A 15,449-nucleotide genomic window follows, 5' to 3' on the forward strand; every position below is an offset into this window, starting at 1 on the left:
CAGTATCTGCAACTTTAAAATGGGAATATTCCTACGTTGTTGAGTTATTGTAAAGTTTAGCGGTAATGTACATAAATGGCCTAACTCAGTGTCTGGCGCATATTAGCTGCTAAAAATGGTAGCTGGTGCTTCTACCACAAATAGTGATAATAATACTACAAATAATAATTGGAAATCTGAAGTCACTCCCATGAGAGAACTGAATTTGACCAGAAACTTATTGTTATGCAGGCTTCATAGGTTGAGAACAACTTATTCAGCAGCCTTCGTTCCTGGCTCTCTCCCTCAATCCTTTTATAAAATCCAAAAGGTAAATAGCAACTCTTTTTATCATAATTTGTTCAACAAATAACTGCGTGCCTTTGCTATGCAATGATTTGAGGGTTCACAAAGATGAGTAAGACATTTTGGTCATGACCTTAAAGACGATAATTTAATTTGGCTGCACCACTGACTTCTTCCCTGTGACACCCTTTAGATTCCATGGACTCTTGCAAAATATTCCTTCTTCTCCATCTGCAGTTGCAGTCATAAATGAGGTGACCTCAACTGCCTAGTTTGTAAGTACATGGATTCCAGTCCCTAATCACCTCACTCACACCCAAAAGTGAACCAAACTTCAGACCTTTGGGGCCTTTCTAGGATGGTCCTCACTGTGGCATGGTACACACACTAACTTGCCGGATGACTAAGTCGTATTTACACTGGAAGACGAACTGTACCTTCCTCTTCAGGTAGTAGGACAGGCCTTTTGCCTTATAGAAAAGGGAGGGGTCTGTGTTCAGGAGTTTCATTGCCAGGCAACTCAACATCTTGAAGTTTGTCACTGAATTTTGGGAAGACTATGGTTTGCTTTGGACAACATGAAACCCACACCTTCTTCTAACATCTGAGCAAGGTGATGCCTCCAGGGACAAAGAAAGCTGTTTAGATGAAGGTATCTGCCTCAGTTTTCTTGACAATGCTGGGACACTGTAATTGTTGACTGAATAGTTCTTAATTTGACCAGGAAAGGTAAAAAAAAAAAATACACAGAGATCTCATACTTATACAAGACCCTGACAACTGGGAACCAAATCCATTTAAGGGTCCACGTTAATTCCACGCATCTGATTATTGTTCAGTTCGTCACATCGCTTGCCATGCACAGACACAGTTCTTGATAGACAGAGTCGAAAAGAAAGAGAAAGAGAAAAATACAGTTCTCGAATTTTTACCCTTCCCCCATACTATCTTGACTGGGATGCCCAGTGCCTAGGAGGTGTCAAGATTCTGCCTAAGAGATGCCTTTTTAAAAAATTTATTGCTTCCTTCAGATCATGGGAAGAATTACAGCTTAATCACAAGAGCCTGTGTTGCTGTGGGGTAATAGGCAGCTTTTTGTACAGTCACAAATAATAGGCCACGTCTATTTGCCTGGTTGAGTGTGCTGGAAATGTGTGTTGTCTCATATACCCAGAGGAGATCTTAATTAAAGCTTAATTATGTACCATAAATATGTTTTATTTTGGAAACCAGGAGGTGTCATTTTTGATTTTGGGAAATGTAGTGCCTAATAAGTAGGCAGGAAAGGGAATGTAAACAGAGACAGAGCCCTTTCATTTGTCCCTCCTCAGTGGCTTCTGAATGGGTTTTCGGTTCCAACGTGTGCTTTCCCAATGACCTGCCCCCGGTGCCACCTTCTCGGGGCCGTCTTGGCGTGTGCACGTTTGCATAGCCAAGGGTATGACCAGACACAGAAGGGCCTGTTCAGTTTCTGGTGGTAACGTTCCACAGTGTGCCAGACACAGGAGAGAAGAAACCAAATGAGTCTCGAGAGATGACGGGATTTTATTGGTTGCTCGCTCCTTAGTGCTAGAAGAAGGCTGAGTGAAGTGGCAGCAGCTGTCTCGTCTTCCTGCTCCCCCGCACACCACACCTCCTGGTCTTGTTCATGGCATTGCCCTCTGGCCCCTCTCTCGTCCACCTGCCTTCTGGAAGCCTGAAGTCCCCCTCTCCCTGACTCCACTGTGCTGCATGCCTTGCTGAGGATGGCTTACCACATGAGATAAATTTTACTGGGCCTTCTGGGGCCGGGCAGGCACAGCACAGGGGTCTCCGCCGGAGTAGGGCAGGAGACGGGGAAGTAGCACAGGGCTGCTGGAGACTCGGGCACGGGACCCGGGGAGGAGAGAGTGGGGCTCACGAAGGAGGGAAAGGAAACTGGAGGGAGATAGGGGGAAGGGTCCTGGGCCACTGGGGAGGCGGGTGGCACTAGTGGCAGGAGGAGGCAGCAGTAACTGGTATTGGGCTGCTGGTCAGGGGAGAAAGCAAAGACGGAGCAGTAAGGGGAATATTCAACACAGAACAGGGGGTGCTCGCTGCTGTCACCTGCACAAAAGAAAAAGAGCAATCAGGAAGCAGCACTCGTGGGCAAGGACATAAAAAAAGTCTGTGAATGAGTCAAAACTCAAAAATTGTTCTTCGGGAGTGGCTTCTCCAGGTGTCACAGGGGCAGCAGGCCTGGGTCCTGCCCAGGAGGCACCTGGCTTGGATCTCAAAGTCATTGAAGAGTTAGCCAGGAAAATGGCGTCACCATCACACCGTCTTCCAGCCAGTAGTCTCTGGCGTCCCTGACAGATGCAGGGAAGTTCTCCCCACAGTAGTTCCCGTGTGGCAGTTCTCAGTCCCTTCACATCTCCCACAGCCAGTCTAATTAGCTGCACTGGCAGCAACATATGGTGGCCTGCAGGGCCTCACTTAGGTAAGGCTCTCCCCGCCAATCCTCCAGCTGCCCCCGGTAGGAGGTTGTGGTCATGCCCTAATCTGGCCTTTCGGCTGCAGAGGGGAGGCTTGGGAAGAGAGAAGGAAGCAAAGAGATCCTGGTGGGATCATGGATGGGGGAAGGAGCGAGGGGTGGGGGGGAAAGCAGGTGGGTGAGGGAGGTGTCCAAGTGAAGTTAATCATTTGTTCGCTAACCTCACACTCAACCTGCCAACCTTGTTGGAGGCAGAATATGGGCACCTGATGGAGTCACGATCCAGAGAGACCCCCCTCATGCATGACAAACCTCTCAGCTCTGCCACCAACCAGCTGGGTCACCTTGGATCAACCGCTTACCTTCCTGAAATCTGTTTCCTCATCTGCAAAGTGAGACAGGTGTTTTTTTTAGCCTCGATCCTCCACGGGTGGGCCTTAGACCGGCAGCATGGACATCACCTGGCAGCTTCTCAAAATGCAGAATCAAGTTCCCTGGTGGTCTAGTGGCTAGGATTCGGTGCTTTCAACATGTAGAATCTCAGCCCACCCAAACCTACTGAATCACAGCTTGCAGGTTATCAAGGTCCCCAGGTGTTTCTCATGAACTTTAAAGTTTGAGAAGCAAGGCTCTGAGACAGTTGCTCAAAACTCTGTAATGAGAATCATCTGTAGTGCTTGTTAAAAACACGGTTTTGCAGGCCCCTTCACTGGAGGTTCTGATGCTCTGGTCAGGAATTGGAACCAGGTATTTGTATTTTAATTATGTACCTCCCAGGTGATTCTTATCATCAGAGAAGTTTGGGAAATGATGCAGCTAAAATCAGTTGCAACTCTAAAATGCCATTGTTGTAACCATCCAATTGAAAACCATTACCTGTAATGGAGGGGTCATGGTCCTTAGTTACCTGAATCCTCTGTAGGATCTGACACTATTTTCCACTCCTTCCTTTCCAAGTGCCTCCCTTGGCTCCTGGAGTGGTTCCTACCTCTTGGATCATTTCTCTCTAGTTATCGTCTCCCATCTTCCCTTAGCTGTTCTTATTTCCCAAGGTTCCTTCGTCATCTCTCTTCTGATTTCATCCGCTCTCATAGTGGGGACGCATTTGTGGTTTCAGCCACCTCTTACAGACTGTAGGACCTTGAATTCCTACTGGCAGCCAGGAGTTCTCTGCTGAGCAGCAGACTTGGGTACTCAGGTGCTTCCTGGCATTTCCTCCTGGCCGTCCTTCCTGCCCCTCAAAGACAACATCCACAGAATGGGACCCACCCTCTTCTTGCTTTCTCCACCTTAGCAAAGGCAATCTCCATTCTCCTGGTTTTCTGGGCCAGAATTCCAAGTTCTCTTTGATTCCTCCTTTTTCCTTACCACTACACCCAACAGTCACCAAGATTTGCCAGGTTTACCTCCTTAAACATCCCTCAAGGCCGAGTCCTTTTCATGTCCCCTCTGCTTTTGCTGCAGGTCAAGCTCTTCCCATTTCTCTCTGGGTCCACCGCAACTACTGCTTGCCTAGTCTCTTGGCCTGTGTCTGTCGGCCTCCGTTACCGTTCCATGCTATAGTCAGCTTTAAAAATGCCAACCTGATTGCATCACTTCCCTATTTAGACCCCTCCATGACTGATGCTCCATCCGGTTCAGCATGACATTCAAGGCCTTGGGGACCTGGTCCTTGCCTACCTATAGAGTGTCAACTTTATACTCTACACTTCCTAGTTTGTAGCCTGACCCTAAGCCAGAGCTTCCCAAACTCAAATGTGCAGAGATCTTGTTAAATGCAGGTTCTGATTCAGTGAGTCTGGGCTGGGATATGAGGTTCTACATTTTTAACGAGCTCCCAGGGGATGCCTCTGCTCCTAGTCTGGGGACACTTTGAGGCACAAGGCCCTAGACTATTTGTAGTTCCTTGATGTCTGCCTGTCATCTCTCTCTCCCCGTCTTCCTTGCTCTCCCTCTCTTTCATGCCTTTGCACACTCCTGCCGGGCACATCTTTCTCGCCTTCTTTCCCTGACAAAATCCCCTGTCCTTCAGGATTTTCACCCCACTTGCCCCTCCCTACAAGCCCTTAGAACTTCCTTTGGTCAGGGTGTGTTGGTGTCCTGCTCTCCCATCAGACTCTGAGCCCCTGGAAGACAGGTCCTTTGTATTTTACTTCTGTATCCCCAGCACCCATGCAGTGCCTGGCAGGTAAGTATGCAGTCAATAGATGCTGAGGTGCTGAACGAATGAGTGATGGATGAGAAAACCAATGCACCCTGGTATCTTACACCCTGGGACAATGGGGGCACTTGAATGTATTTGCTAACATTCCCATAGGTACTGGATAAGTGGATGACTTCACTGACAATCAAATGGTTAAATTTTTAATAATCAAGTTATAACGTCTCTTACATCTCAAACTAAATTTTCTTTGTTTGAGCAGTTCTCTTATAATGATGCTAACCCGGGAGCAGCAGGTGGTGGTGGTAGCAGGCTTCATAAGCAGAGGGAAGATTGGGGATTGACCTTTACCTAAGGCCTAGTCTACACCCCGGATTTTAGTACTCCTGTCTACCTGGTTAGGCAGGCAATAACTCCATTTTACTGATGAGGAAACTGAGTTTGGAGAAGTTGCCAGTTCACATTTTAGGGCTATAAAGTGGTAGACCAGGATTCTGAGCCAGGACTTGAAATTCTGGGCTCTGTGACACCCTGAGCCTCTCGGGCTTAGAAGCATTACCATAAACGGGTTTAGAATTATGATTCTCTTTATAAAAATGGGAGCATTTGCTTATGTTGGTTGTTTTCTAACTTGGGCAGATAGCTTGGAAAGTTGTTGGACACCAATGGACTTGCCTGGAAACCCATTAATCTTGGCTTTTCAGAGAGAATTTTCAACAGAATTTATTTGCAAGGTAAGTTATGAAGATTTGGGATTTGCCCTCAAATTTCTCTTCTAGGCTGCTCTTCAAATAAATATTTCCCAATCCAAAAGGACCACAGTTGTTTTAGATGTGCATCTTTTAAAATTTGAATTCATTACTTTTTCTTAGTTTTAAAGAACATAGCTAGCTTCACAGTAAGCCACTATTAGGCTGAATAGGTTTTGCTACTCCTACAAATCTGAATGTGGTAATGACTAACATTGAACTCAATAATAAGTGAGGATAATTTCAGAATGTTTGGCTTTGTTTTAAAGGGCAAGATTTTGGAAGCAGGCTCACAGGACTCTATCCAGATCCGTTTTCCTGGCGCATAACTAAGGGACTATGCCCAAGCTCTAGGTGAGAGGAAAGGGCAAGAGAGGCACACCCACTTCCCATGGGCCTGGCACTGGGGAGGAGAGCGCTTTAGGACTCCAGGAGCCAGAACCCCACAGCACAACGGCCTTTGGATGCCTCTACTGTCCTGGAAAGGAGACGTGGCTCCTTTTCAACTCAGGCTGGGGCTGGGAGAGGTTTTGGGAGCAGGCAGGAGTCCAGGAGTCAGAGGCCACCGTAGCTCCCTACACTTTCCCTGTCCCTCTGCACTCGTCGGGCCTGCCGACTGCTCTGCTCCCCACGGATCCATACAGAATTCTGAAAGACGAGGATGTAACTCCGCTAGGCTTATGTCTCACCGTGCCTCAGTGTTCACCTTGATCACGAAATAAGATTTCTGAATCAATTGCCCTTCGGACCCAGCTGGGTCTTGACTCACTGCCTGAATTTTCCATGTCTTTTTGGAGATAAAGCAAATCTCTGGCGTGGTGAATGATTTCTGATTATTCATCTTTTTCCATTTTGTGTCTGGCTTTGGAAATTCAGAGTGCAGCAAAAGTGTCTGTACCTGCATTTATGTTAGGATTTTTAAAAGACAACTCTGATTTTTGGTAAAAGAAAAAAAAGATTGGGGGGAGGGGACAACATTAAGACAAAGAAAACAAAGTTTTCTAGTCCATTCTCCCTACTAAATATAGCTCTCATGTGCCAGATATCATCAGGCCATAATGTACCCAGTGCTTATGTTGTAATGGCCAAGCACATGTTGTGTCCTTGAATCTTCACAGCAATGCCAGCAGGTAGAGCCTGTTTTGACCCTTCATTTTACAGATGAGGAAACTGAGGCACAGAAAAGTTACTTGCCCAAAGGTACACAGCAAATAAGAAATGGGGCCCTGATGCTAATCCAAGCATTTTGACTCTAAAGCATGCACCCCTGAACTGCGCAGCCCACCGCGTGGAGAGACACAACAAGGAAAGTCACAAGCCAACTCATTTAGAAGCAGCTCCCATGGAACATCTGAACTTAATTTAAAATGTGTGAATTCCTTCTAATAGAGTGTGAAGAACAATGAAACTCTGACGCCTTCTCAGTTATAAATCTATTTGTAGAAGGCATCTATCGTTCCTATATTCTAAATAGCTGTTTTAGGGGTTCTAGATGGCAGTTGACATATAAGGAAAAATTCTTTTATGACATTGATTACCGTTACACTGATGTGCACGTGTGCGTGTGAATCAGTCAAGCCGCCTTCCCAGCTGTATTACTTTATTCAGGAAAAGTCTGGCATAACACAGTATGGAAGGCTGGCCCAATAGGCAGACGTTGCAAAGGGATTTTATTGTGTTTGATGCATCAATTTTGCCTAGAATCTCAGGTCTGACATGGGAAGGAGTTTTGGTGACTCACTGCCAACTTTGGATCACCCCAAAAAAGCTTTAGGAAAATATTTCTCTACAGAAGTGAAAAGTAAGAAACTATGAATTTACCTGGTGAATTGGATCAACATTTCCAGATAACTGAAGTCCCAAATCCTCTTTTTCTAGAATATTTATCTGAATTTTCTGAATTGTCACCACCCCTCAACTCAACTTTTCCTGAAGAGACTCAGCTTGAATTCTCACCATGTCTCTGAGCTCTCATTTTGCTATGCTAATTAAGGAACTCTGAGGGCATGTCTACACCACATGTAAAACGAATGGATCTTAACAACCATGGCTTTGCATTTAGCCAACTTCATGATCAACCCAGTTTGCTACACAACTGATTCGGCTTCTAAGCAACTGACATCAATCACCAGAACACCTACACTCGCTGGACAGCCAGGCCACCCTCCAGCTAGGGCTGCACAGCTCTTGGTCATGGTCTAGTGCCATAATATGACAATAAGCTGGTTGGTTTTAAGGGTCTTTGCTACAAATAACATCCCTCATTGGATGAAATAGATATCTTGCTGCCAACTTCACTCTCTTGCCTAAACTTTGGTGTTTTCTAGTCTAGTAGTCTTCAAATTTGATGTTTTATAGAATATAAAGTGAATTAATTCTCCCTTTGTCAGTGTTGTAAGCTCCATATGGAGTTTTCTCAGTTGGAAAAACATCTGTATTAATCAGACAAACTATAATCATTGAGTGGGCCTAAACTGTTCATTTTAATGATTTTTCTCCACAGATGCCAAAGCACACTGTGCAAACAGCTACCTGGTTTTAGCGAGAAGGCTAAAAATTATATCGAGTGAATGGAGTTGCATTATTGAAACTTAATTAAAAACATCCTCAATTCCATAAATTACAACATGTATTTTGAAATATTTGGGGGATATATTCTTCGTTGTGGGTCCTTCTAGTTGTGGCATGTGGGACGCTACCTCAGCGGGGTTTGATGAGCAGTGCCATGTCCGCGCCCAGGATTCGAACCGACGAAACACTGGGCTGCCTGCAGCGGAGCACATGAACTTAACCACTCGGCCACGGGGCCAGCCCCTCCCTATTTCATTCTTAAACAGCTGAATTAAAAACCTGATTCCTACTAAAAGTCTTCAAAATGAGAAATTTTTAACTATGATGATACTTTTCCCCTGATTAAATAAGGAAAAAGAGTTGGGGCTTTGCGTGAAAAAACATCCTTTCAGAAGTCAATTTGTTTTTTACTTCATTAACGCAATAAAATGTGGGTGGTTAATCTGAACAGGAGCCACTGTTTTCTAAAAATGCATTAAGACTTCACTGGACGGGTGGTTGCCTGACAGGAGCTGTTCAGGATTAGAAAGTAGTTGTGATTTGGATTTAAATGAATTGCACACTATTTACGAATTCTTGGGCAGTTAATCTGGATCATTTCCGTTCTACTGCAGGCAGAAGGCAGACCTTTCTGCCTAGTTACCCCAAAGTTGACGGCAGTTCCCAGAGGAGTCAAGTTCGTCCTACAGATGTTGGCTTTGATGGGGATGAGCCCGAGGGACTCTAAACTTTCAGCTGAATTTATCCCCTTTCTGGATACTATTAAATCACTCCTGCCTCAAGCAGAGGATGGGCCTTTGCTTCAAAGGCAGCTAAAGAGTGAATTATTTACCAAATTGCACAAAAGGGAGGATTTATCAAGCCCCCTTTCTCCCAAAGAGGACAACCCGAGGACTGGAGGACTTTATTACTCTCTTTCTCGGCTATAAATTCTGTCATTCAGATGCTTTTGAAAGCTTCTCTTCATGCTCTCTCTTGAGTCATAAAACTTGATACCTGGGGCCAAACGCCTTTATCGCCCCCAGAAGGGTGAGGAAGATAAAAAGGCAGCAATTCTGGGCGAGTGCCACACAAAGCCAATGATTGGGCAGAAAATGTGGGCAGTGGAGACAGTTACTCTGCATAATTCACGCCTCCTTGACCTGATATTCTACTCTGAAATGAATTTTACCTTTTGCGTAAGATCCTCAGACCCTCCAAAACCTGAATGAGCCACTTGCAAAACGCTAGGCGTAACCAATGCCACCGATTTGATTGTTGTCATTACCTTCAATCCTGGGATTTGGGATTTTGTGGATTTCAATAATCCAGCTGCTCACCTGGAGATGGTTTGCTGGGGACCACTTTCTCTGGTTTCCTTGCAGTCATGGTACTTTTATGTTTCTGCTTGACTGATGTTTGGTCAATCGCTGGCAGTCTGGAATCACACTTAACCACAGAATTCTTGGTAGATAATCTCGGTTCAGCTAGAGGATCCTCCTCACCAGAACTCTACCGAAAATGAAAGGTGTCTGAGTATCAGTGGCCAAGTAGGTCATGTCTGCTGGGCAGAGGAAAAAGAGACGAGCCCAGTGCTGGGACAACACTGGAGCATCCTGCCGTGTATGCCCAGTACGCACTTTCATCAGTGAGATTTTGATGGTCTGGGTGTATCAATTTGGAAACAGCAAAGTTAATGAGTCTATTTTGTAGAACATTATAAAAAGAATGCACATCTATGAGTCCATCTTGTAGAACACTATGAAAAGAATGCATTTCTGACCGTTAAGTAATTTGATGACCAATAAACAGCTCATGTTAAAAGCTACGTGTGAAAGCAGGAGAAACAATCAGTGCTTTGAAACTTCTTGCTATTTGTTAATTGAACTACTTTGGGATGGGTGAGGAAAAATGTTTCTTATGTTAATCACATACTTGACAATGAAAAGGAAATTTAGAGAGTGTGTTGGGATGGAATAAATCAGACCTCAGTTTAATATTCTGAATTATTGGATGCAATGTAAGAGACTAGTTTTTTTTTAAAGCCCTCTACTTGTCAGGCTTCTGTAAAGAAGTCAGTATAAATCTATGCACAGACAAATCATGATTTCTGCAATGTCAGAATATCTCAACACAGACTTGCCCACACAATAAAAATTATCCAGGCATTCAATAGTTTTTACACTTTGCCACACTTACACTCACCGAAGAAATGATGAAAACAATATAAACGATCATGAGAAAACTGGTCTTGAAGGGTGATCTAAATCCTGGTTTACGCTTTGAGGCCTGGTGTTAGTATGATTTGCTAGGCAATACACTCTGCAACAAGACACTCCCCTTGCCTGAGGGGGTGGGCGTCACTGAATTCTCCTACATTGCGCATTAAGCCAGGATTGGAAAGTCCTCTGAAAATGCAGTCTTTTGCAGACACAGAATGCTAAGTCAGTGTCCCCCACAGCTCCCCAACTGTGGCAATTTGCATTGATCTTGCTCCTTGTTCTCGCTGACAGTTGTGGCATTTTCATTTCAAGGCTCCTGACTCAGGAAAATACTCTGAACAGCTTTGAATTATTGGGTGCAGCATAAGACAGACTAAACTCTGAAAAAGTCCCCGACTTGTCAGTCTCCTATACAGAAGTCTATGCAGATCTACAGGTGGACAGGCCATTCTTCTCCAAGATTACAGATCTTATTTTGAAATTTAGAGTCTGGATACAGCCTTCAAGCAAATAATTATTGTTTCTATTCATTTTCAGAAAACAGACCACCCTGAGATAGACAGGAAAACAGAAGGACAGAATGAACTGGCGGTTCTCCTTTTTTCCCTTTCGATTCTGGAATTTAATAGAAATCCTTGAAAATTCTTCTGAAATGTCAAGGATGAAACATTAGGCCATTTGTGAACATGAGATAGGCTCTCCATTCTCAGAGAAGGAAATGTGGGCAAATTTTAATTATGATGCCTACCATTGTCATAGGCAAGAAGAGCATCCGTGAGCAGGGGATAAAATTTCTTCCACAAACTGCCCAACACAAATAACTCATATTAGTGGGTGGAGGAGCCTGTTCACACAGAGATCTAGTCTTCAGCCAACAGAAAGGCAGGAAAGATGCTCTGGGCTAAGACTACCAGTATCCACGGTCACAGCATTAGGAGCAGGTGTCCACTACTATTGTTGGATGCACCTCCATCACCCCCAGCCAGGGCTAGAATTCTTTGCTTGTCCCAGGCAGTGGTGAGTTGGGAACAGTTGGTGAAGAGACTCTTTATTGGGTGGGTGTTAAGCCATGTTTATCCTTCCTTCATCCATTCATTAAACCTCAAGCCTTTATTAGCACCAAAGAGGTAAAAGAAAGCTTGGCCAATTAAACCCTGCCTATTGTGTATGGAATTGTGCACCTGTGTTCCAAGTACATCCTTCTCTGTTTCCTGGTTCCATCAACCTTACTTCCAGTTGGTAATCATTCTTAAGAGTCCAGAAATTGCAGCTGGAAGTGGGTGTTTTGTCAGTTGGAAACTAAAGCCACAATGGCAAGAACTATAATAATTATGAATGTGCCACTGGATCTTTTCCTGCTTGCTTCATTGACTAATCTTAAGCAAATCACTTCAACTTTTTGTGTCTTTATTCATATCGTCTCATGAACTCAGCCATTCTCATCTATCCTCTCTCATGAAAACTCATATTATCCAGGGAGGATGAACTTTGGGTGGGAGAAGTTGTAACTCTTTCTGGCACCAAAATGTAGTATTTAAGACTCTGGAGCCCAGCTTCCTGGGGGTGACCTGGCTCTTTCATGTACTTATTGTATGACGTAGGGTTAGTTTTTGTTAGTCCATCTCTCTGCATCTCAGATTTTCTCATCTATAAACTATAGTGTCTACCTTTTGATGGTTCTATGAGGATTAAAAGAGTTAAAATATGTTTATAGCACTTAGAACAGTGCCAGGCGCACAGCAAGTACCATGTTAAGTGTTGGCTTTTGCAACTAGCCATTAATTCATGTTTAGCTATTTAAAAACTTAACTAGCTAACTAATGAACATTTACTACCCACTGTTGAAACCAAAACCAAAAGTCCCAATTGAAACTTCTTGGCTTCTTCCAAAGGCTGTATAATTTATGATAGTCTTATAAAAAGCCAGTTGAAATGTATCTAGTCTCAAGAAAAGATGGTAACATTTTTTTTCAGACAGTGAAGCTCTAATTTGCAAATATTTAACAACATTTAGAAATTCTCAATAATAATTAAATTATTGTGATTTAAAGTTGATTTAAGAACTATGTCTTTTCCTCTTGTAGTTTTGAACAGTAATTACAATTTTCATTTCTTTCCCCATATGTTCTTAAGTTGAAATGTCACGTGGAGGTGGAGGCAACAGAACATTGCTATTCCTTTGGGCAAAGAAAACCAGCTCTATCTTTCAAAATCAAAGCCTAAAACATAAAAAAAAAAAACCCACATAAACTAAGAAAACCCAAACTACATGATACATGATTAGACTTGAAGTTCTCTATTGGTAATTTGATGAGCAAGTCCTAATAAAGCCATGTTAACTATAAGGTTATCAAAATTAGTATTTCCTGGAGTAGTATTATTTTCGTACTTAACCTTTTCCAAAGATCCCCACCTTGCTCTGCTGGCATCACCCGTAATAGATATATTACTTGCCCAGGTCTAGGCTCTCTCCAAAGTTCAGAGAAAGACTCACACTGGGGGAAGCAGGGACTTAGATTATGGGTGTAAGAGGCGCTGGGCACTTAGTGACATTACAATGGTTTTAGTTAGGTCTCCTGGAAGATGGAGACCCCAGGGTTACGAAGTGGGACACATTTCCTCAGGGATGTGAGAATGACTAGATTTTTCAACTGGGACCTAACAAGGTTGAGTTTGAAGCGGCAAGTTGACAATGAACAGAGATGATCAGAAGAGCAAGGAGACTAATGTAGTCAGGGACAGAAAAGATGAAGTCATTTTTCAACTCTTGTCATGTGGCTCATTTCCAAGACCCAGGAAATGGTTCTCCACTGGTATGTCACCTCCCTCCCTCCCCCAGGGTGTGCTACTGAATTCTGATTGATGTGTACAAAACCCATTTTTGCCACGTCTCATGTGATGGAAGGCTGAGCTGAGCGGATCTGATGACATAGTGTAGATCAGGGCACAACTTACTGTGAATAAGAGAGAAGAGGCAAAGAGTAGTGTCAGGCTGGTGCCGGAGAAAACTGTGTTTATTACATTGGAAATAAATGTATTCTCATGAGATTATGAAAGATGATCAAGGCAGTGAATCTTAACACTCAAATAGTAACAACATGGGAAGGGTGACCAAGGGACTGTGGGTGCAAATGAGTGTCTTCAGAGTGCTGTCCCCAAAGTCCACACTCAAATTTTGCCTCAAACACAAAAACTGCCTTAGGGAATTGAGGGCAGCTTGTATAAATAGCATGCTGGATAGGATGGATGCCTTCACGTATTCACGAAATACAAAGGTAGTATGTTCTACAGAGCGTGCTGCTGTATCACAAAGCAGGCTAGACTTTCTCTCGTCTAGAGAAAGCTCTAAGAGCAGCAAAAACCGTCACATGTACAGGACAGTTTTGAGCTCACCAGAATTATAAACTTGAACAACAATAGAGATCAGCGGTCGGTAACTGTTTTTGGATTTTTTTGAACAGGTACCACCTACCTGAATCAAACTGCTGCTTAACCCCACTTGTCTCTCCCACCTGACACACGGCTGGCTGCCAGGTGGGGCTAGGTGAGAGCAGGATCCGCAGGAGAAGCCCATGCTCTCCATTTTGCCGCAAGATGCTTTCCGGAGTCAGCAGGGCTACCACGTGCATAAATATTGTGGGCACCTGTCTCTGCCATTGACTTCTGTAGAGAACTCTCTCCTGCCTGTCGCCTTCTCTCCCATTCTCACGCTAGCAAGGAGCAACAGTGGCTTCAGTAATTAAAGTGTTCATAACATTTGATGACCACTGATTGGGTCTACTCTCTGAAGGAGAGACATGTGGGACTTTAGAACTGGCTTCATGATTACTATCCACCCCACCATGGAATGGCCTTCGGGTGAAACTTAGGGCTGCGAGCTACCGAAACAGCGAACGTGACATGTTTTCTGACACTTGCTAGGTATTTCTTATAATGCAAATTAATCCCTGTGTACTGCAAAAATCACTGTCATTTTACATGGGTGGTGACCACACATTTTCATGCTTTTGGGGACAAGTGTGTATAGTGTTCTCTGGGATGGAGCTCTGTGTGGTGGGTAGTGTGTAAGGAAGTGGTATGTGGCCAGACAATTGTTGGATTTAAAAAATTTGACCACTAAAGCATAGTGTTTCATAGCACATCATGACTGCCTCCAATTGGGTATTTTCAGGTATGGTTTTGCTACAATGTACTTCTTCATCCTTCATTTGAATTCATTTTAGCTGAGAGGAGCATCTGAGGAACACGAAAGACTTGGCCATCCAATGGAGATCATCCATGAAAATAGCTCCTACTCAAAACAACAGGTCATAAAACACGGGAATTAATTGAGAAGTATCATATGCACCTACTATGCCTTCAACACCTTGTTAGACACTGTGAAGGAATATAAAAACAAGAAGCTACAATGGGAGAGACAAGATTTATACCATACTAGCAAAATGCAATCTAAGTGTTAATTAGGGGCTGGCCCCGTGGCCGAGTGGTTAAGTTCGCGTGCTCTGCTGCAGGCGGCCCAGTGTTTCGTTGGTTCAAATCCTGGGCGCGGACATGGCACTGCTCATGAAACCACGCTGAGGCAGCGTCCCACATGCAACAACTAGAAGGACCCACAACGAAGAATATACAACCACGTACCGGGGGGCTTTAGGGAGAAAAAGGAAAAAAATTAAAAATCTAAAAAAAAAATTTTTTTTTAAAAAAAGAAAAAGGTGAGAAGTCAAGGGAGGCTTCATGAAGGAGGAGGTGTTTTCTGGGACCTGGAGGATGAGTAGGAACTGGCTTAGGCTGGAGGCAGCTGTGAGCCAAGGTCCGGATGGATTAACAAGTGTGGCATGATTCTCAGACAGTGAAGCAAGGGGCCAGAGCAGAGGATGCGGGGAGAAGAGGAGGGAAATAAAGCTGGATGGCAGAGTGGGGTCAGATTGTGGGGGACTTTGAGATTCAAGCAAAGGATTGAGAGTCAATGTGATAGAGAATGGGGTCCAACTGAACCTTTCTGAGTAGAAAAATGCTTAAAGTGGTATTTA

At 44.0% G+C, this 15,449-nt stretch overlaps 1 protein-coding gene across 1 annotated transcript in view; it reads right to left on the reverse strand.

The window, feature by feature from the left end:
* MARCHF10 (membrane associated ring-CH-type finger 10) overlaps positions 1-15,449 on the reverse strand; it is a 78,943-nt gene that overhangs the window by 34,712 nt on the left and 28,782 nt on the right. Inside the window, exon 4 of the mRNA XM_014860976.3 lies at positions 9,538-9,709. Within this exon, the coding sequence (XP_014716462.2) occupies positions 9,538-9,709 (172 nt within the window). The remainder of the gene's footprint in view (positions 1-9,537; positions 9,710-15,449) is intronic.

Source organism: Equus asinus, chromosome 13, assembly GCF_041296235.1.
Source record: "Equus asinus isolate D_3611 breed Donkey chromosome 13, EquAss-T2T_v2, whole genome shotgun sequence".
Classification (NCBI taxonomy): domain Eukaryota; kingdom Metazoa; phylum Chordata; class Mammalia; order Perissodactyla; family Equidae; genus Equus; species Equus asinus.